The sequence below is a fragment of the Parasteatoda tepidariorum genome, chromosome 3, assembly GCF_043381705.1.
Source record: "Parasteatoda tepidariorum isolate YZ-2023 chromosome 3, CAS_Ptep_4.0, whole genome shotgun sequence".
Lineage (NCBI taxonomy): Eukaryota > Metazoa > Arthropoda > Arachnida > Araneae > Theridiidae > Parasteatoda > Parasteatoda tepidariorum.
Genome location: NC_092206.1, coordinates 83,399,377 through 83,422,641, shown reverse-complemented (window position 1 = coordinate 83,422,641; position 23,265 = coordinate 83,399,377). Strand labels below are relative to the sequence as shown.

Sequence of the window (23,265 nt, the reverse complement as noted above, 5' to 3'; positions counted from 1 at the left end):
AGTTATAAATTAATTTGTGAATAAATTCCAATAAGTATGAAATTTTGTTTTAAAAGAAATAAGTAAAAAAAATATATTCTTGTACAGATAACCCCTTGAAATCTATTAAACTAAAACTATTTCGTTTCTATAAAAATTAAAAGAAAATAATTGTAAAATTAAACTAAAACTATTTCGTTTCTGTAAAAATAAAAAGAAAATAATTGTAAAATTTAAGTAATGAAGATTTTCTTAATTTGAATATTAGATATTCCGCATTGAATTCATTCAACAAAAATTGAACATGTTGTTTCGGATAGAAACAAAATTAATTATGCTGGTGGGTTGATTTTTAATTTCTAGGAATTTGCAGGCGGTTATGCTGTGACCTTCGACCTCTTTGCACCCCAATTGTGCTCAGATGCAAGAAAAGAAGATAAAAAAACTATTTTTCTTAGCGAGAAAGAATATATAATGCATTAAATTTATATATTGAAAAAATATGATTTCAAAAATTTCGAAACAAATTTTTTTTGAGGAAAATTTTTAAAACAATTTAGAAAAAAGTAGCGATTTTTTTCCACATTTCTGTTACAAATACTCTTCCTTTTTCCAAAGAAAGTAACAAAAAAAATAAAAGTACCTAATTCAAGAAGTAACGAACTACAAGTAAAAGTATTTTCATGTATGCATGACTTCACTCGAATGAATTTGTTTTACTCTAATGCATTATATTTTATTTAATGCATTGGATTTACTCTAATAAAACCACTGCAAAGTAATAAAAAATTACTGAAATGCTATTTTAATATTGAAGCTTATCTTGATATATTTTTTGTGTAATTTCGTTCTTGTAGATGTTTACCGTGCCTTAAAATCTTTAAATCAATCCCAATTTAGCTCTCATTTAAGCTGCTAGTAACAGGTGTGTTATAGGCTTCTATTTTTCTACTATGTCTTTAAGTGTTTTTGTAAATTAGAGTCTTGCTTTCGAACAAATTTTTATGACTAACTTATTGTAACATAAGTGAGAATAAAAGTATTAGTAACAGTTATATGACTAATTTCTTTTATACTTTTATAACAAGATTAACACAATTCTAACTACAGCTGATTATATGTTTATATTCTTAATGACTTCAATTTAAAATTTTACCATAACAACACAATTTAAATATTTTGACTTTAATACATAATTCTATAACTTTGCCACATAACTTTACTAAACTTTGCCTTTAAGTTTACTGCGTGATACATAACACTTGTAACACTTTTTCAGTGAAAGTAATAGTATTTTAGCATTACTTTTTAACAAATTCTCATGCTATGGTTTCCCTACCTGATAACTTTTCATAGAAGATCATTACAAAAGTATTTTGGTATATATTAAATGTAAAGTTTTGGTATATATTAAATGCTGAGTTAATACACAAAACTGATGTTGGAGAACACTTAGTTGGTGGATGATGTTGAAAGCTCTGATTTATGAAAACTAAGTGTTACCATGCAAAATTAACTATATGTCTTGAATACTTTTGCAGCATAACTTGCAATTTTTGAAAAATTTGATAAAATTTTATAATTATTTCATAATAATTGTTATTGGATTAATAATGTTTTAATTTGTAATACGCATGTGTAAAATGTCGTTCACCACACTATTCGCACTTGGTGAACATAAAATGATACCTTTTATCAAATTATTTGATTAAAAGCTATAATGATGAAAGAAAATCTGTATATTACAAATAATGTAGCTAGTTTTAGTCTCTTTTCAAGGCTGTTCTGCGAATGCTAAAAGGAGATAACTTTTTTATTTAGCGAACAAATATGCTTTTTTTCAGTATGATAGTATGTTCATCTTTATCCAGATTATTGTATGCTGGTGACTAAAATTTCACAAATTTTAAGAGAAGTCCCAGTTTTGTAAAAGCGGGAAGCGTTTGTGATCTGCTTTTTTCATATTTGAAAATGCTACTTCAGAGTTGCATTGATTTGAATCCTGCAAAAATGCAAAAAAATGACAATTTATCACTTATTTAAATAATATTCCTCGATCTGAAAAATTCCCCTAAACTTGCAATTACTTTCTGTTTTAAAAAAATTGCAAAATTTATTTCCGAATATTTGAGCTATTCGTTTGTAACAGATTTGTAGTTCATTTACGTCACACTAGAGCTGCACAATGGGCTATTGGCGACGGACTGGGAAACATCCCTGACGATGATCCAAAGACATGCCATCACAATTTTAATCCTCTGCAGAGGGGATGGCACCCCCGCTTCGGTAGCCCGACGACCTGCACGTGAAGTCGAGTACTTTACGGTAGAACAGTTTAACGAGGACCAATACCGCACACCCTCAGTCCTTACGCAGACTGATGATGATACCAAGTGGTCAGCCACCCGCACACTGACCGCAACCAGTGATGCTTGACTTCGGTGATCTGCTGGGAACCGTGTCTTAACGATCAGTCCACTGCGGGACTTGTAACAGATAATTCTCCAAATAATAAATATAGTTTTAAATTAAAGCTTTGTTTAAAGTTTAAGGTCCTTAAACAGTGGCTTCTTTCTAATAATTGGCACAAAAATTTCAAAAACACCATCTACTACATTTATAATGATCATATTAAGAAATATGTTTCTATATAATACAGTGGCTAGGAGCTGCTCAATAAAACTGTTAACTACGCCATTTAATGAGAAAATTTGGAACTAAGACTTCTATTTCACTAAACAGTGGAATATAAATAATTCATTAATTGTAGGGCATCCTTGTTGATGAACGATATAGAAAATTAGTTTTGACTATTTTCTCTGCTGTTTCTCCCTGTAACTAAGAAGTTATAAAATGTGTTGAGATGTGTTTTTTAGATCTCTGATGTATGAAAGTCGTTAAATAATATTGTTTGTTAGTGCTGCAATAATTTAAAAAGTGTTCATTGGAAAGGCAAGATAAAAATACATTTAAGTTCGAATACTACACTTCCTGTTTAAACGATATCTTGAGTTAAACAAGGGGAAATGTAATAAATGGTTAGTTTAATGTTAAAAAGCCTACGGAAAGTTCTGCTTTTACGAGCTTAACATGTTTAATAATTTTCGAGAAAGAAAAAGTATTTGTTGGTTTACAATTATTTCGTTCCTTTCGAAAGTGTTAGAAATCTCCCTATGTTTCAAATCTTTACATATGTGTAAAAGCGAGACGGAAGAGAGAAAAATCTGGTGGTATAACCATTTCAGCTATAGCTAACTTTCGAGACGAGTAAATCCATGACTATTCAACTTCTCCTAACTATTCAACAATATCTACTATTTCTCGGGAAAGAAGCAGTTTTATATATATGCTATAATTGTAAAAAAAAATCTTGGTAGTTACATATGTTTCGTTTTTCTCTAAAAAAAATGCCACTATGTCTTTCGCCTTAATTTGTCTTCCTTTCCGCCTTGATTGATATAAGCTTTCGTCTCTGTTGTTACATATAAATAGGTTTCAATCTGAAGTGTTTCTACTGTTGTTATGAATCAGATGTTCATAGAAAATTGTTTATTGGTAATTGTAGTAACTTATATGAACAGATTCAACCTCTTTTGTTCCCCGTTGCTCAAGTGTCTGATTGTATTTTCTTATACACATGTCTGTGAATTATACTTCCGATATTCTATTCATTTTACCGACATACCATGTTGAGTATAGATAAACGTAAAATGGGGGGCGAAAAATCTAACTTTGGCTAGAAAGAAGACGAGAACAAGGCTTTAATAGTTTTATAGTCAACAAAGTGTTGCTTTTGCAGATAATTGTATTAGTAAGAAGGTATTTAGCTCCACGAGTACTGTACGGTAAACAATTTACAAAGAAGCAAAGATCACATATTTTTTCTCCTTGAGTGTGTGTAAAAACAATAAATTGCAGTCGATTCGTAATAATGTTCCGCTCATTTTCGTTTACTATCTATTTTGTTTTTGATAACATCGGTAGACTTGATGGGGTAAACGAACCCTCTCGTTAACCCCGCGAATTATCTTTAATGTTTTATTCGTGGTTAAAAGCTTTCATCTGTGAAGAACAGAAGCTAGATCCTCAGTGGTGGCTTGAAGTGCCCCCAGCTTCAGATTGCTAGTTTGAGAAGTAGAGGCGGTATGTGCGCAATACTGAACGTACTATCCCAATCACGCTGCTGGTCACTAAATGTGGAACCTTTATCACTATGACCCTTCTTTCTCAATATGGGTTGTAGCTTACTCCTTATTTAAAGATAAAAATATGTCCCTTATTCTTGTTGGTTGATTTGCGTATCTGTTTTACACAATTCTTACGAAGTTCAATTTAGCATTAATATTAAAAGCATTTTTAATTGTAATGAAATAGTTTTATTTAATTTTTTTTTAACGAAATTATAAAAAAAAACATTCTTTTTTGCTTATTCTCATCATAAAAACTGCATATTTTCTCTCCAGAGAACTAAAATGTAAGAGGCAGAAAACTGCTTTCGTTTCTCGTAAAACACCGAAATTCGGAATTTAGAGACATAGTTTAGGTTAACGAAGATGACCGTCACTTTTAAACGCCTATATGTATGTTATTGATAAAATGCATTTTCAATTTTGACTAAATTTGAAATTAAATTCATACAATGCATATAATTTTATAAATAGAGAAACGGTTGTTAAAAAACTTATACCAGACCAAATTTCTTTAGGAATTGGGAGAAATTGACCGTATAACGTCTATCATCAGACAGTTGTGGCAGGTGTGTTTGAAGGATATCAAACCTTAAAAAAATATTCGGCATTGACCACCTTTAATAAATATTATAAAAATCTATGTAAGAAATAAAGTGAGCAAAATATAGACTTTCAGGATCCGAAATAAATATTTAAATCTGAAACAAAACTACTATTTGATTCTCTTATACCATTAGTAATGAAGGCATGGAAGAAGAATAACAAGACCAGTTTGATTGCTAGATGAAACTTTGAAGTGTGTTAAAAAAATCGACTTTAAACTTCTACCTGTTTACTGCAATAACCAATTCTGCCCTCCAATAATGGTTCGCTCCAATAATGGCTCCAATTCTAAATAATTATGCCCTCCTCAATAATGATTCGTGATATTTTGATATCGTGCTCATTTTTTTCTTACTTAAATATCAAATAGCGACCCTTATTGAGAACACTTGTTCACTTCATTTTACAAAGGGTCCTAAAAATATATATCAAGGACACCTTTTAAATTGGATTTGATATGCGTTAAAGTAAAAATAAGTTTTTCATTGTAGGAACAGAAATATAGCTAATGTTCGTTATTTTTCTCCTCCAGAGCCCTGACAATTCTTCACGCCGAAATTATATATATGGTTTAAAATTATTGCTTCAAGTTTAAGACACTTAAAGTATGGCTTTTTGTTTTGTTTTCTTTGGTGACAGAGCTTCGAAAAACAGCATTAATATGAACTATCAAACATTTCTCTTACAATAAAATGCGGCGTTTGTCAACTGTTCAGACAATCAAAAAACAAGCTGCTGGGATTTTTGTTTTTCTGTTAGATTCCCAGACACGCTTCTTTTATCTTAAGTCGTTGAATGAATCTAACTACGATTGCATCTTGATTGAATAATTAGAGAGAGAGGGCGGCGGGGCTATTACAGAAAAAAAGTGACTCACTCACGACTTCATTACGAGCTACGTGACGCACGAGATGAATTTTCACGATAAAATTCTTTCTTTAGTCCAGGAGATATTGGCGGTTACAGCGACTGGTTAAATTGCTTGCCGCTGTAATCGGCGATCTGATTAATGGATTTTAATATTTCTTGCCAAAGTGAAGTGATAAAAGTGTGAAGGTCACAAATTACACAATTTTTGTTTGCTATGAGTTGTTTTCATTTGGACTGGAAAAAAAAAACAATACTCTGTTAAATTGAACTGTTGAACAGCATGTAGTATATTTTTATTACAGAATTAATTTTTTCTCACTGCGTTTTTAAAGTCTGCATTTTTTTCGGTCAGTATGTATCGGTCAGTTGCAGTATGACTCATATATTTCATTAATTAATATTTGGAATTCTTAAACTAAGACAATATAGATAAAGGTTTCCGGTTGCATGAACAGCAAGGTGACATAGAGGACTGTCGATTGTCTGTCAAATGCTGAATGGGTGTTAAAGTAAAAATATTGTACTGAACAGTAATAAATCAGGCACAAGCCATGTCATCTAAATAAAATCTTACATACCTAACTACTAAGGTAGGAAGATTAATTAGAATAAATAAACCTTGAAAAAAGTATAGAAATAATCAAATTTGTATTATTCTATTATTTATTTAAATTAAGGTTTTACTTTTGCCCTTGGGTGATAATAAAATTAAATGAATATAATATTTCTCTTTCAACTTTCCTATCTCCTAGATGCATATCCAAAAAGATATGAACTAACAAATCTTACAGGGAAACCGAAGTTGATAAAATTCAGTTTCATGAAAAAATATCAAAGCTCTTTGCTGTTTTTGTCAGAAATATTTTTTTCAAGATAACAGAAGTTAATGCTATAAAAAGCCATTTTCAAGCATTTGAATACCTATGTTTAAAACCATATGATCTGAATTTTTTTTAATTTTTACCCAAATTTATTTTATTTTGAAAAACTTTCTGAGTTGTGAAAGAGCATATGCTTTTTTTTATAATCTCTCAAATTCGTTAGTGTTTCTAATAACTGAAGTAACTATTTATGAATAGAATTCGTATTCTTTAATTCTCTATTATTTGATTTCCAATAGTTCGCTGTTTCATCATATTAGTTAGGTATAGTGGAACTCTATATTAATATTTTCAAAAAGAAAAGTATAAATTAAAATTTGTTTTCTGATTTAACTCAAACCAGTATCTGATTTGCCAAATGTTCCGTGGCAAATCAAAATCAATACAAAAACCTAATTTGAATTAAAATTTAAGTAACTAAATTTATAATTCCGAAAATCGCTGTTGACAAAATTGTTTTTAAAAAAAGAATTACTTCTTTTTTAACATTCTTCTATTTCTTATAAAAAAAATTGCAAATAAATATATTTATTTGTGAAATAAGAAAAATGAAATTTTTTGAAAGTATATTTCATAATAATAGTTTTGTGAAGTGAGTAAAATTTCAATGTTCAACTATAATTTTTTAAAAAAAAAGGGGGAATGAGCATTATCAGCATTATAATTAAGGATAAACAGCACTGAATTATAAAAAATAAATAAATATAGATTTGCATTTTATATTAGGTATGATTTTAGTTATGTATTTTGCTAATAGATGGAAGCACCTGAAATACATTAATTAAAAGGAACTTAAATTGCAAATTTTTTACTGTTACATTTCTTTTCCATTAAACGTATAAAATAAATTACGAAATAAACTGATAAAGCTTGTTATGATACTTTTTTTTAAGAAATTTATCTAATCTCTTTATCTATCTCTTTATTTATCTAATCTCTTTATCTAATCTTTATCTAATTTATCTTAGACTTATCTAATTGTTGCAGGTTTTTATATAATTCGGTTAAATTAAGTTCGGTTAAATTATTCTTTATAAAGCCTGCACTATCCAAAAATATTATTAAATAATAAATTTTTCTAAAGTATCATTTCAATAAAATTGTTTTTATTAAAACATATAAAGTTAAATAAACGTGTTATGCATTTAAGTAAAAACAAAATATTATTGTTTTTTTCTCGGGTATTGATCATTGATTCACTTTAATTAAAGCTAATTCTAAAAAATTCAACTAATAGTTTTTTTTTCCGGATCATTGAGATATCAAACTGTCTAAAAAGTTTGGCAATGAATATAATATGCAAAGCTACAGATTGTTTTTCATATTTATAAAGCTTGTACTTATTGATAATTTATAAGGAATTAATATTTACTGAATAACATATAACAACAATTTAGAATTTTAAATAATGTTTAAATCCGTTTTTAATTTTGAACAAAAGTAACAAAATTTTCTAAAACAAATAACTATTTATTGTTAGTGTTCTCTTTTATAAATAAGCATTAATTTATAAATTTTATTATTTAATTATTTATTTTTTTGTTTTCAGACTAGCTGAAGCCGAAGCTCAGAAACAATCCCTAACACGAAGTCTTGAAGCTTCTCAGCTATTAATTGAAGAAAAAGCAGCATCTATGCGTCAACAACAAGTAAGAAAAACAATAAATAAAATAAATAATGATAATAAAAATAAATAAATGAACGAATTCATTAATTTTCTTTGCGCTAAATGGTCATTTTTAAAAATGCAAGCAACTCCAATGATCGGTAAAGAACTATATAACTTTAATAGTTTTAAGAAAATATAATTAAAATAAATAAAAAAAATTAATAAAATTAAAAAAAAACATAACACGAAGTTAGACTAAATTTTTTTTTCAGTTTCTTCTTTTTTCAAAATTCTTTCTTAATAAAGTAATAACAGCTAAAGAAAAGAGTTTTATTCCTTTTTTTCTGATTATTTAAAAATATATTAGAGTGGCAGTGTTTGATGTGTTAAAGTTAAAAGATTGATATTATATCTGGTGCCTTTCAATTAATTGTTCTATTTTTATTTTTTTTGTTTTTTTCCTTTCAGTCTTACATTATACGCTTTTAAGTATTGTATATTTTGTAGCAATTTAAAAGAAATCAGTGAGCGTATTTTCGTATTATGGGAAAAACTATTCGTTTGTCATAAAAAATTTGCAAAAGCTTTTTAAAACGAAGCAAAGAGATTTCTGGTTAAGTATTGTATATTTTGCAACAATTTAAAATAAATCGATGTGCACTTTTTTTTTGGGGGGGGGGAACTATTCATTTGTCAGAAAAAAAAATTCAAAAGCTTTTAAAATTAAGCGAAAAAATTTACATCAAGAATAAATATTTCTTGTAATGATAATTATTAATTCATTTTAATTAAGAATTTGTATTTTTATACAAATTTCTGTATCTTCTACTAAAACAAAGCAAAACAATATAAATATACCATGTTTTGTTTTTTTAAATTTGATTTTAAAGTAGTAAAATACAATCAAAACTGAATTTGGTAATTAATTCAATAATTTTTGGATCAGTAATTATTTTTAAATTTAATTGTCTTAGTAAGTGCTATGTATATATATATATGATATACTATAATTAAATTATCGGTTTTCTGGAATCTGTTTAAATGACCATTAATTTTTAATAATTATGGTATTATTTTGCATTTTATTGTGACCTTAACTTTTAATTTTAGTTTGAGCATATTAATTTAACATATTGATTTTTATTTGGAATACGTTTTTTAGAGAGAAGAAACAGAAAAGCTGAAAGAAGACAAAGTGAAACTGGAGAGGAAAATAAGTGATTTGCATGTTGAACTGTCGACTGTCAAAAATGGAAAATCAGAATCAAGTAAATAATTTTCTTTCTTATTCATATTTCATTAATAAATTGTTTAAGCAGATCATTAAGGTTGTTGTATTACGTTTTGAATACGTTCAGGATTCTAAAATACTTTTTCAAATTTTATATTTTTAGACAAACAGGGGAAAGTAAGGAAAAACCCCGTAGTTAAAATTCGAAGGCCTGTTAGGGACACAGAAACTGTTATTTGTGAACAATGCGTTATTCTTGAAAAATTCCTCGAAACATTATTTTTTTCTAAGAAAGGTCATATCACATGATCTATTGGGATAAGATCAGGTGCATTAATTTATGTACCAAATTTGCATGTGAATTAATTATCTTCTTCCTCCACTCCACTGCAGCTTTTGTGGGCCCCAAAAAAAGAAGAAAAAAAAGGAAAGAAAGCACTTTTAAACAATGGATGCATCTTTCTTCCTTTTTTGAGTTAGAAAATACATCATCACAAAGATAAACAATCAACATCTAATGTGCTTTTATCATCTTCATTCAAAAATAAATAAAGTAAAAAAACATCAAATAAGGATTTAGGTTTTTTTTTTGTAAAACTATTTTGTTACGTTGGTTCTTCCTGTTTTTTTTTTTTTTTAATTTTTTTTTATTTATTTATTTTTTTTTTATTTATTATTTTTTTTATTTATTTTGTCTGATGGTTTTTCTTTTTTCTTTGTCATTGCTAAACAGCTTTCTCTTCCTTTAATCACATTTCTTTGAATGTTTTTTTTCTTCTTTAATTTATCTTGATATTCTAAATTCTAAATCGACTTAGTATGTTGATGTTAGCTTATATGTCTTACCCCGAGTGCTGAGATTATCGAAACGAAGCAGATCCTGTTAATAAAGTACTCCATCAACAGGTTATTATAAATATCTGTTACTATTACGTAAATTCATGTACAAATGCATATAACCAAGTATTTTGTTCACTGAATTACGGAAAATATTGGTTTTTCCCTTCGAATTTCACGAAAGGGACTTTTTCTATATGCTTTAATGTATTGTTAATTTTTTCATGGACAAGTTACCGGTTATTCGGTATAGTGGATGAATATTGTTGATGAATTCGATATACTAAATAATGAATATCTTCACCAAATAAGATGTCCTAATAAAGGTGAAATTTCCTGTGCTAAACTCTGGGTCTGTCATTGATACGTCCAGGAAGTATTTTGCAAAGTTTAGTAACTTTATTTCTGTGAAATTACTAAGACATCTGTTTATATTTTCCTGTACATTTAAAGAAACGTTCGATTTCTAATTTTCTGATTTCCCATTGCATTCCTGATTATCCTGATGTGTTTTTTATATCATATTTTTCTGTGCATATAATGTTTAAAGTTAGTGCCTAATTTGAATAAAGAAAAAGGCATTAATTCAAAAGTAGTGAATTTTTCATCATTATCTAAAACTATTACTTTATTTTAATTAAAACGTACATGCATATCTTTTTGTACAGAAATAATGCTTCAAAGAATGTTTGAATATATATTTAGGAGTATCGCATTGCATATAATTATGAATATTTAACTATATTCCAGTTATTTTACAAACTATTGCTACTAATCTTAGAGTGAATTATGTTGATTTTTTTAAAGTTTCAGTAAGCTATCAGTTTTAATTTTTAATCTTCAAGTGATTTAAATGTTTGTATTCTTTTCTTTACAGGTAATCACATAACTCAAATAATTCGAGATAAAGAAGCCTTAGACCAACAAGTAGGTTATCCATTATATTTCATCCATCTTATTATTTCACTTCTATTTCAGTTATTTTTTAAGCACTTCGTCTGCCGAAATTTTAGCTGTAATAAAAAAATATATTGAAATTTAAAATTGACAATAAGCATTAAATTGTTTTATAAAATTTTGACACTTTTGATCTATATTTAAAGAAGATTTAAATATCATTTAAAATTCTAAATTGGTGTCACATGTTATTCAGTAAATATTAATTCTTTAACAATTTGCAATAAGTTCAAGCATTATTTTATTTTTCAATGAAACAAAAAAATTATGTTCTAGGTAAATTTTCTGAATAGTGTAATCGTAGATATGCAACATAAAAACGATGATTTGAAATCAAGACTAGATATTCTCGAAACGGAAGTCATATTTGATGGGCATCTAGCACTGTAAGTTGAAACTTAACTTTACCTGCATTTATCCTTAATTTAGCTTATTAATAAGTGACTGTAATGGTCACTAAATTTTATTATTAGTTTTTGTTTTTATTAGTTTTCATTTATATATTTGCTTTAATTCGTTTGCATTTTAGTTATAATTCATTTATTTTAAGTGAGTTATTTCTATTTAGTTACTTATTTGTTGACAAATAAACTATTACGCAATTTTTTTAAAATTTTTATTTAAATATTTTATTTATTTATTCATTTATTTATAAATTAATTAATCAACAAATAGAATCCTTTTTAGTATTTTCTGATATATTTTTTTACTATTTATGCGTACCAAATAAAAACATTCCTTAGAAAATGGATTACATGAATTGATTTTCAACGTACTTCTTTTACTTAAAACTGCGGTTTATTTAAAATGGCGGCGAATTTTAATGTCTGATAAGAGTTAGATAACGGTTAATTATTTATTTCTTAAATATATTCCTCGAATAAAGAGAAAATGCTATGTGTATATCGTATGCATCTTTTATAAGGGTATATTTATTAATTCACATGAATAAGTGGATTTTATTCTGAATACTAAGAATTGCTTAAAAACTCTTTTCAATTCGAAAAACACTGATAGCACAACTTTGAGAAAGACAGAAAGAATATACATCCAGTGTTATAGCGGGATTCGATTCCACTATATCCATGCTTCTGAGCCGTTATCTGAACAGCGCAACCGCTCGAAGGCCCCTTGAGATTTATTGAAGTGAAACAACGTAACAACCATTACTGAAACTTCCAATGACAAAGGGTCTTTCCGCCAAATGCTCGGAAGCGTAAAGGTAGCGGATTTAATATCGATGTGCTTTCTTTTCCGCTTTTGCACTATCTTTTCTTCAATTTGACGAGAGACACACAATTATATGTATTAAGCATATATATTTGTATAAGCCAAATTTATTTATTTATTGTTAAATATCTAGGTTTATACAATGGGATAGCAAACCCACTACCTCCATTTTACATAACATTTGAGTGTCCCGCTGTGGACTGGTCGTAAAGACACTGTTCCCAGCAGATCACCGAAGTCAAGCATCACTGGATGCAGTCAGTGTGCGGGTGGGTGACCACTTGGATCAGTCTACGTAGGGACCAAGGGTGTGCGGTATTGGTCCTCGTTAAACTGTTCTACCGCTCGACTTCTCGTGCAGGTCGTCGGGTTACCAAAGCAGGAGAGCCATTCCCTCTGCAGAGAATCGAAATTGAGATGGCATGTCTTCGGATCATTCTCAGGGATGTTTCCCAGGCCGTCGCCAACAGCCCATTGTGCAGCTCTAGTGTGACGTAAATGAACTACAACAATAACATAACGTTTGGCGGAAAAGCGAGACTGCTGATTCAGGGAGGCTTTCTTAAAACGAATGATAAAATAAATAAACATAACTATTTCAAGTATTTTTTTTATTTCTTGTTACACATACATATACGAGTCCGATTTATCATTGTAAAGTAAGCTTTTGAAGTTGAAGAACAGATATTAAAAGTTAGAAACATAACAAAGATGCATCTATTGTAGAGGTAGCGAGTTCGAACCCCAACGCGCCTCAGGATATAAGTTTGTAACGCCTCTCTCTATCGTGTGCTATCTGTATTGACTTGACAAGGGTTGATAAGTTGAATTTTGTAATGAACATACAAGCCTTATGTGTGACAATAAATAAGTATCAATAGTTGGATACTGCCAAGGTTGCAGTGGGATTTGAACCCACAACCTCTATGCTTGTACTTTAGAATGTTAGGACATGCCCTGATGCGTAACAGCTGAGCTGCTGATTGAGTTTAGCCTAGTCCATGCATTTGTGTATTTGCAAATACTGATTTTTTAGTTGGTAGATGTTCGCCTATAGCTTACTTAGAAATAGAAACAACTTTCCGACGAAATTCAAAGTTGAAAAGTGTTTTCTAACAAACTGAACATTTTTGCATCATTTTAAATTGTACCATGCTGTTACAATTATCATCGTTTTAGTTGAAACTGTTTGTAACTACCAAATTTTGCAGTATTTTGGTAGTTTTTAAATTTTGTTTTAAATAAGTCCTTGAAACCATTAATTGCAAATAAAAATTCTTATCCTTTATGCTTAAAAAATCTTTAACTATGACTATATTAAAAATAGAAACGTCTGTTGCTGAAAGATTTATTTCAAAATTTTTTTTAAAGTTTTTACTATTTCAGTTTTCATATACATTCTGCTTTAAAAATTCTGTTAAAAGCAAATTTTATTTCAATTCCATTTCATCATAATTTAAATTAAATACTAAACATTTAAATTTATAATTTAGGATTTTGCAAGTTGATATATATAATAGATTAATATTTTTAATATTCTTTTCTTTTTAGAGGTATACCTACCCGGTCTAGCTCTCAAGTGTTTTGTGATATTTGCGATATTTATAATATGCATGACACTGAAGATTGTCCAAAGCAAAGAACCATAAGAAGAAATCAGTCTTATTCCTCTCAAGAAAGCGAGTTTTAACTTTATTTCATAATTACCTCAATTCAGGATTAAAAATTTGTAAAATATTTACCCTCTTATGAATAACAGTAAATAATGTTCAATTCATTCTAAAAGAAAAATTAATACTCAAAGCTTTAAAAAAGTGCTGGCTTTATCGTATACTTGTCATTACAATTTAATAAATTAAATATGAAAATGGATAAACTTTAATTTAAAGCAATAATTTTAAAAAAAAGTTTACAAAATATTTATATACACAATTAATTGAATTTGTGAATTACCTCTACAAATAAGAGTAACAAAAGATGTTTTGTGTATTATAAATTTTCATAGTTGAAAATTTTATAATTGACTTATTGAGCAAACAGAAAAGAACTTTTATAAGATGTTTCTTTAACTTGCATTTTAAACCAAATTTAAATAGTGCAAAGCTATAATTTTATTTTTAATTATTTTTTTTGAAAAATTTAAAATATGCATTTTGGAAATATCTCAGTATTTATGTGCCATACATATATATTAAGCATTAAAATAGTCATAATTTATTTCCAAAAGTTACCCATAGACTAGTTTACCACGAAACTATATTTTTTAATATATATTTATAATAAAAACATTCTTACATTACAGACTTACATTCAAATACAGAGTTTTAAATATTCATAAAAAATGTATTCGTTCATAAATGACCCTGAAAATAATTAGAACTATATTCTTATTTTTCTAATAATTATAAAATCAGGAATTCAATCTTGGCCACTTTAAACTTTATTCATCTTTTAATACAGTTTTAAGTATTTTCATAGAGTGCCTATTTATATGTTATGTATATCGATATTATAATTTTAAGACATAAATATTTAATTAAAGCTATATTTTTTTTCAAGAGACTCTCAGTGTATTAAATAAAAAAAAAGAAAATTAAATTTTATACCATAATTCTGTTTAAATTGTGATATGTTCTTACCTGTAGATAATACATATTTTACCTTTATGTTAAAATATTACTGTTTCATATGTTGTATTTTAATTCAACAAGATATATGAAAATGAAATATGCTTAATCTTTCAAGATTATGAAAGAATGTTATATTTACCGTTTTCCCATTTCGTTTTATTTCTAGTTGAAAATATAAATTTAATGTCCGTTTTTGGGTGTTTGTTTTGTTGAATATTTTTACAAGTTTTAGCTGCAGCTTATGATTTGGTTACTCTTATGGTGTTTTGTAATGTGTTGTTTTATGTAGTATATAGTAATTATGTTATAATTAAATAATTTTTTTAATTTTTAGATTGTAATGTTTTATACTAAACTACTTTTTTATGAAAAAAAGACATTGAAACAATTTTTTATGTTTATGTTTGCACGCTAAATAAATTTTTAGCTGCTAATTTCGCAGTCATTAAAAAAACCTTATTTTTCAATACTAATATCATTTTATGCATTTGTAAATATCTTTCTTATCTTCTTTGTATTGCTATTTTTTATTTCGTGTTGACTTTAGGCATGAAGAGCTGAAAATATTTTTACATCAATAAAGTATAAATGCATTCAATTTTTATCACATACATTATAATTAGTTAATATTGAAATACAAATTTAAATTTAATACATAATTTTGCCTTGTGGTTTAAATTGAATTATAAATAATTCTGTATTATACATTAAAAAGTATTAAATTNCTTTTTACTCGATACTTTTTTTAAAAATACTTGTACTTTTACTCGTTACTTTTTAAAAGTAACGTTGCCATATATGTTGATGTATGTGTCTCACAAAATGCTATGAAATTAATTAAAAGATGATTTGATTTTTTTTTTAATTAAAAATCATTTTATGTTTTTTACATTTGAATATTATAAGTTAATATAAAGCTTAGAAAAAAGTTTTTACAATTTTGTTTTTGGAATTTCACGCGTTTCAAAAAATTTATAATGAGTTCTAACATAACATTTACTGGAAAGCACCTGTATAAGAACTATTTTTAAATTATGGCAATTTTTTCACTCTGTAGTTTTTCTGCCTTGGAGTAAAAATTCAAATTTTTTTCTAAGTAAAAAAAAGAAGCAATTCAAAGTAAAATAAAACTTTATTAACTACTTGCCGACATTTTTTTTTAAATTCTTATCTCTTATTGTGTAAAAAATTTTAACTTTTTACTGAATTGGCACTTCAGAGGTCTGTTTTGTTAGTTCGTAATCGAGGAAAGTTTTGGAAAAAAAGAATGCCCGCAAAAAAATATTAATGAACGTAAATTGCTGAAACATAAATGAAAAGGCTACTTTCAGAATGTATATTAAAATATACGACATTTTTATGCTATTTAGTACTGTTATTTTTCTATTTTTACATTCCTTTTTTTACCATCGTATTTTATTGATTACATGTGCTGTACTTTTCGTGGGTTTCTACTATTTTTATTAGTGTCATTTTACGCAGTATTTCCATTTTTCGAAGTATCTCCTTTTGGTTCATATACTTGGAGGTGGGGATAGCACGAGCCATGGAGCTGAGAGAGTCATAGACTAATGACTCTAAGTGTGTGGTTTCATTCTGAAAATCGAAAATAGATTTTATTACTCAAATTACGACTCAAAATGACAAACATTGCTAGTAAAAAATGTTGTCTAATTTTGAACGCTTGATCGACTTATCTATCTTATCTACCACCCCCAATATAATGCAACATAAAGGATTTGTTTTGTATTTAGTGCCACAATTTTGTAATATTTAACGTCCATTTAGTAAGATTTGTTTTTCATTTCCTATTTTGTACTGAAACCTTTTTTTTGTATAATTTGAAGAAAGTGAATAAATTGTTTGATTAAAAAATTTTAGTTCTCTTTTTTTTATCAATCCCGTTTAGTTCACCATCTAGGAGAGATTCACGGCATGGAGAAGGTGTATTGCGCTCTCAAAAATGTTAAAGTGATAGCAGAAGTTGCCGTTCTTAAAGAGTTAAAAAAATCAACCATTTTTACACTTAGAAAGAAGAGTGGAGTACTTAACTTTCTCTCTCTTTTTTATAACAATCGATATTGTCTTTTGAAAACTATATTTTAGTTGTAATGCAAAATAATTTATAACACTTAGGCCTAAAGTATTTTTTGTAAATTTTTTATCAAAATGAAAATGCCTATTAAATAAGAATCATCGAAATGAAAATTCGATTGCATAGACAGAACTGTTATAGCCTGCAGTGCCAGATCGGTGAAACTGTCAGATCGATAACTACACTGTCAGATCAGTTTAAATAAGCAAATTAGTGAAATCAGATCTTATAAGAATGTTGTCCAAATTTCTGAAACTCATGATTTGAATATTACATTTTTTAAGCTTTTAAATTTTTCTGTTGTACTTTTTTTATAGAATAAATTAAAATATTGATAAAAGAATTACAACATTACGTGGATACTATATTGTTCGAAAAGTTGTAGTTAAACGATTATTTAAATTTCAAAAGTCAAAAGTATTTAGAGTGGGCCCTATTAGCTTCTTATCGAGAAACTCTTTCAAAGAAACACTGCATATTTACATGAACTTATATTGTTTTTATATTTAATTTAGAAAGAACTTTTTTCAAGTACTGTTGATGAATTGAGTTTTATTGAATGATTAAGAAAGTTAAGAGTTGTTAACTATATTCTTATGAGATTTTATAACATTGACTACATAACTATGACTAACATTATATAAGATGAACTATTACTATTATATAACATAGATTGACTATACATTGACTATGACAACAATATATAACATGAATAAATTATACCACACTTTAAGGTTGGTCGTAATATTGCGCCAGCTTGTTGCAAGCAGCTATGGATAACAAACATATGTGACATCACACGTTTTAATTAAAGTAATAATAACGAAATTAAAAATTAAATAATTTTATATTAATTATTTAAATTTTTTTTGCCTTATGTTTATTTCAAAAATATTAAAAAGCTTTTTTCTTTCGAGTATGATTGAAGATATTTTTAAAATAAATTTATTTTTTCGATAGTATAGATAAAAAAGAAATTAAAATATTTATCTATAGCATATCATGCTTCTCAAATTCAAATGGATGTTTTGGTAATAGTGATATAGGGGAGTGTGCTAATATAAAGGGGGTAAAAAAGTATGCTTTATTAAAAGGTAAAGGAAGAAAAAATTGAAAAAAAAAATTAAAAAAAAGAAAGATATCATTCATGGACAGTCCTTTAAGATTAAAACTGTATTTAGTTATCTTTGAGAATGGTAATAGGAAAATATGACTTGAAAAGAGCGTTTTTCTTCTTAACGTAATTTATCTTTTAACATAAAAGAGACGTAATATTCTACTCTATTTCCATAAAATACTATCTGAGCCGTGAAAAAAATTGGTTAAAATTACATTGTGATCTATAACATATCATTACATTTCTGGCAACAAAAAAAACATTAATGTTGGTTAATAAAACCAAACTGTATGGTATTTAAACTAGGTAATTGGTTTAATGGAAATTCTGGTTTTCTTAATACCACACATTTATTAAAACATACGAAATTGAAAAATAAATTTTAACGTATAAATGGTTTTTATGCCTGCGCTCCATGCTTTCATGATAAAATTGCGAAATCTTACCACATTTACCAAGTTTTTTCATATGTAAGAAAATAATATTTTAAAGCTAATTTTGCCAAAATCATTACCAAATATCTTCAGTAAAAATTACAGATCTTGTTGGTGTTCCGATGGCAATAAACATGATAAATTTTACTATGTTTTGGCTGATTTAAACTATAATTTTTTCACAATGTGTTTTCATGTCTAAAAATTCTTAAAATCATGTTTCAAATTATTTCATATTTTGTTGCCTTCAGTTTATGTGAAAATAAAAATAATAAAACAGTGAATAATACATTTATTTAACTTTACACAAATCAGCTAATAGTTAACAAATTAACAGATGACGCACCATGATTTTTTTTTTTTTGAATTTTGATTTTTATTCTCAAAAGCGTAGATCGATGCAATATTTTGCTATTGCCTGAACACCCCTATATATTTACAATTCTAAAAAAATTCAAATTATTTCAAGTGCCATAAATATCAGATTGTGCAGCCATCTATTTATGAAAAAGCAAACGAATTAAAAAAAATAGCGAAGACTACATACCATAAAATTTTTTTTTGCTTTAAAAAAAGTTCTTAATCAACTAACTAGCAGATACAACGATATCGAAAAATTATTGAACTAAATTCAGGAAATATGGTAGGAAAAAGCTTGTATTAAATATCGATTTAACGGAAAAAATTTTCATACGAATTTTTGAAAACCTTCAATTTATTTTAAGAAATTTTATATCTGACTCCTTAGTAAAAATATGAATGTTTCATTAAATTTTAAATAGCATGCATGCAGCATGAGACAATAAAAGAATTAAAAATAATTTCACACGGTTATTATTTTCTACTAAATATTTATTGCTAACGCACAGTGCACGAAATAAAAAAACGGACCATCCTTAATAACTTTTGATCTAGTATTCGGATTCTCACGTTCTGGAACTCATTTTTAATATTTCAAAGGGGGTTGCTTCAAATAGGCTAATTAAAAAGTGCAAAAGATATGTTAAGTTAAGAAATCAGAACGAATTTTTTCTGAATAAACATATCTTTATTTCGACGAATTCGGATTTCTTACACCCAAAACATAGATAATAGCCACAATCTGGAGTTTCTACAAGTTTGGACCCCTTTAATATTAATTTAACTTTGTATATTTTGAGATATTTTTGAGCGAATTAAAAAAAATTTTGTAAATATACGAATTATATACCTGCCGATTCGAAATTTTTCCATTAATATTAAATAAAAAGTAATAAATATTTATTGAAAGATATTTTTTGCATGGTATTATCTTTGGATAAATGAATTTTATAGTTGTGTACAAAATTTTTTCAAATTACTTAAATTCTCGAGATTTGGGGAAATATGCAAAAAGTTAAATTAGCATTAAGGGTTACAAATTAAATTGGCAAAAGTTAAATAAACGTTGGACAGCTCTCCAGATTTCGCAGATTGCGGCTACCCCCTATATTTTGGGGGTGAGAACTCCAAATACGTCAACAACAAAGAAAACTATGTTTATTCAGAGAAAATACGTTCTTGTGTCTGATTTCGTATCTTAAAGTATCGCCTGCCCTAATTATTCATCATATTTGAGGTTACCCCATTGAACCATTAGAACGTAAAGATTCGATAGTTAGATTAAAAGTTATTCAGGGTGGTCCAATTTTTATTTTTCACAATGTATATGGGAACATTTAATTTCAAACTCAGCGAGTGAAAGTAAGTTTATAATTGCAAAACTTTTAAATAGGTAATAATTAGTTAAATATTTCCATTGCTTTCAAACACATCAAATTTTTACTTTTAAAAACTTGAAAAAAATATCTAATAATATACTCATATTTGAGATCCAATGTAAGTGTTTTAAATGCAATAAATGTCCATCCTTAATGAAATAAGCCTTCAAGAACAAGCTAAGATTCGACGAATTTAGAATACAATGTGAAAAGAACTACAATAAACACTCTGCATTCAAACTTGTTTGAAAATTTTCTAAAATATATATTATAGACGAAAATCTTGAGGGGTAACATTTTCCAAACTTTGATATTGAGGGTTGACTTACAAGGACACTATACTACGGGGGACAATTCTCTTTAACCCACATAAGTATTTTAAAATCTTAAGTTTAGGTATAGTGAATACAGACGTACCTAGAGTAAGCCATAAGAATTCAAACGGCGAAAACAAATTTAAAAATATTGAGATTTAAATAAATTATGAAAGGATTACTTAGAATTTCATTATGGGAAAGTTCTAGTCAAATAATTAATTTGCAGTTTGATATTTTGGAATTTTTTTCAACATTAATCATTTAACATGGTATAATCACGTTTCAATTTTTGAAAAGAAGGCGTTTTTTAAAGTATATCATGATAAAAGATTTATATTAAAAGCCAAATTTCGCAAATCTATACTACAAAGATTATTACGTATTGTGTGAAACGTAATAATCTACACTACAAAGATTATTACGTATTGTGCGAAACGTGATAATCTACACTGCAAAGATTATTACGTATTGTGTGAAACGTAATAATCTACATTACAAAGTTTATTACATTTTACATAATCTAACTTTTCATTGCTTTCTATTTTTGTACACAATAATTTCTAAAACAAACATGAAGAAACATAGAAAGTAACCAGAAAATAATTAACTGAGATAAACCATGAAATCGCATTAGATTCAGGGTACCTTTTCAGTATTTCATTTTCATTATAGAAATACACTTCCTTTAATTTGATATTATCTGAAACTTTTTTTTATATAGTGTTACATTCCAAACACTAAAAATTTATTCTTTCCTTAAACAGAAACCTTTCCGAAAATAAAATGAGATCATACTTAGAATAACTGTGAATATTTGTACAGAAATATTTCGATTATTAACACGAAGAAAGAGAAGATATAACCAGAAAATAATAAAATGAGAACACCTGAAATATCTTGCAGATGTATTGAATTCCCATTTTTTGAAGTAAAGTCTGAGTCTTTCATTTCAACAATAGGTATTTTCATCTGAACCTCTTTAAATACTTTCTGGTATAATCCTGCACTCAACGCACGGGAAATGAAAGTATTTATTCTTTCTTCTAAGCAGAAATGTTTGCGAAAATAATAACCTATCATAAGAGGTAAAATTTCGTCATGACATATGAATAAATTTGGATTTGTACCAAACTTTAACCTTAAGTATATCTCTACATAACTAAATGCATCACCTTCCACTAAAACTTCACGAAAATCTAGTTCATGTCCAGATCTGATATAATAATTTTTATCATCCATTTCTTTTGCTAAAATTATCATTTTCTCATTGCTTTGCAGTTTTAGTGCGTTTGTGCCTTGAGTATAAAACATATAAGATTTGCGTGTGCCAGTAACCACAGCATCGGAGAGTTCCTCATAATTCCGTACAGGAGGATTTTTTAAAGGATTTACCATAAAGGAGAAAAAAACTGCTGAGTAACTAAATGAAATTACCATGGTGAAGAACAGCCAAAAGAGAAAAAATAATCTGCTTTTCAAAGATTTAAGAGGAAGGACTACAGCCTGCTTTAAAACTGTACCAAACATACGAAAACACAGGTCTGTATATGATTGTTTATCTCTAAATATTTTGATTACAGCTAGAGGAAGTAAAGGAAAAACAATGAGTAATCCCAACCATGTTTCAAAAGTAAAAGGATAAATGAATGCAAATTTTGTCGATATGGGGACAGACTTTCTTATCACAAATGTGAAATAAGTGAAGCAGTAGGGGTTGCTGAAAGCACCTTGAACGAATGACTCATACGACACAACTTCGGATGTGGCTATGTCTGCTGCTCCGGCATTCACAATTTCTAAAGCATTTTTGTACTCATCAAAATCACGGTGATGCTTAAATTTCGCATTTACACTCAAAAAATCGAGCAACAATTGCAGAAATTTTCCTTCAAACCCTCTAAGTTCATAGCGTCCATCTGAGAAAGTAGTCACATTTAGGACGTCGTTCACTTTAATTATCGAAACAGTTATGTTTTTAATGTCGCACATTACTTCTGAAATGCGAACTGTCTATTTTAAAAACTTAAACATTTCTGCGTTATATTCACAAATCGTTTATGTTAATGCACTTCCTCAATTCTTATTCCATTGCAATATTCACTAAAATATGTGAGCTTGCATCACACATAAATTAAGATGATAATAAATTTACTTTAATATCACACATTTCCTCTGAAATGCAAACTGTCTATTGAATTTAACAAACTAAAAGTTTGCTTCTTTGTAACATTCATCTATCGTTTCAGTTAATTTACTTCTTTAATACTCATTTAATTGCATTATTCACTGAAATATGTCTGTTTGATCAAGACAAACTTTGAGAAAACACTGCCAATTTAATATTTAGCGCTATCATGTAGTTGAAATATCTAAATTTTATTGCGTCAAAGCGATGAAAGCGCACGCACAGTTGATATGTTATTGAATTATAAATTTAATGGATTATTTAAACAAATTATAAGTAAATAGTACGACGATACGAATCCAAGAAAAAGAAAAACTGAAAGAAAAAACAATCGTGATAACACGAAGTGTTTTGATTTTAT

The 23,265-nt window shown here is 27.6% G+C and overlaps 2 protein-coding genes across 2 annotated transcripts in view; one reads left to right on the top strand and one right to left on the bottom strand.

The window, feature by feature from the left end:
* Window positions 1-14,178, top strand: part of LOC107457554 (CAP-Gly domain-containing linker protein 1) — a 76,922-nt gene extending 62,744 nt beyond the window's left edge. The window contains exons 18-22 of the mRNA XM_043044937.2: window positions 8,073-8,172; window positions 9,295-9,400; window positions 11,078-11,127; window positions 11,434-11,543; window positions 13,939-14,178. Of these exons, the coding sequence (XP_042900871.1) occupies window positions 8,073-8,172; window positions 9,295-9,400; window positions 11,078-11,127; window positions 11,434-11,543; window positions 13,939-14,077 (505 nt within the window). The 3' untranslated portion in view covers window positions 14,078-14,178. The remainder of the gene's footprint in view (window positions 1-8,072; window positions 8,173-9,294; window positions 9,401-11,077; window positions 11,128-11,433; window positions 11,544-13,938) is intronic.
* Window positions 14,179-21,514: 7,336 nt separating this feature from the next.
* LOC139425284 (glutamate receptor ionotropic, NMDA 1-like) lies at window positions 21,515-22,708 on the bottom strand. Its single transcript, XM_071179256.1, has one exon. The coding sequence runs from the start codon at window positions 22,706-22,708 to the stop codon at window positions 21,515-21,517; it is 1,194 nt and encodes a 397-aa protein (XP_071035357.1).
* Window positions 22,709-23,265: the final 557 nt, after the last annotated feature.

Bases quoted from the DNA above. Each gene is read 5' to 3' on its own strand.
- LOC139425284 (XM_071179256.1), bottom strand. From the start codon at position 22,708: ATGTGCGACATTAAAAACATAACTGTTTCGATAATTAAAGTGAACGAC.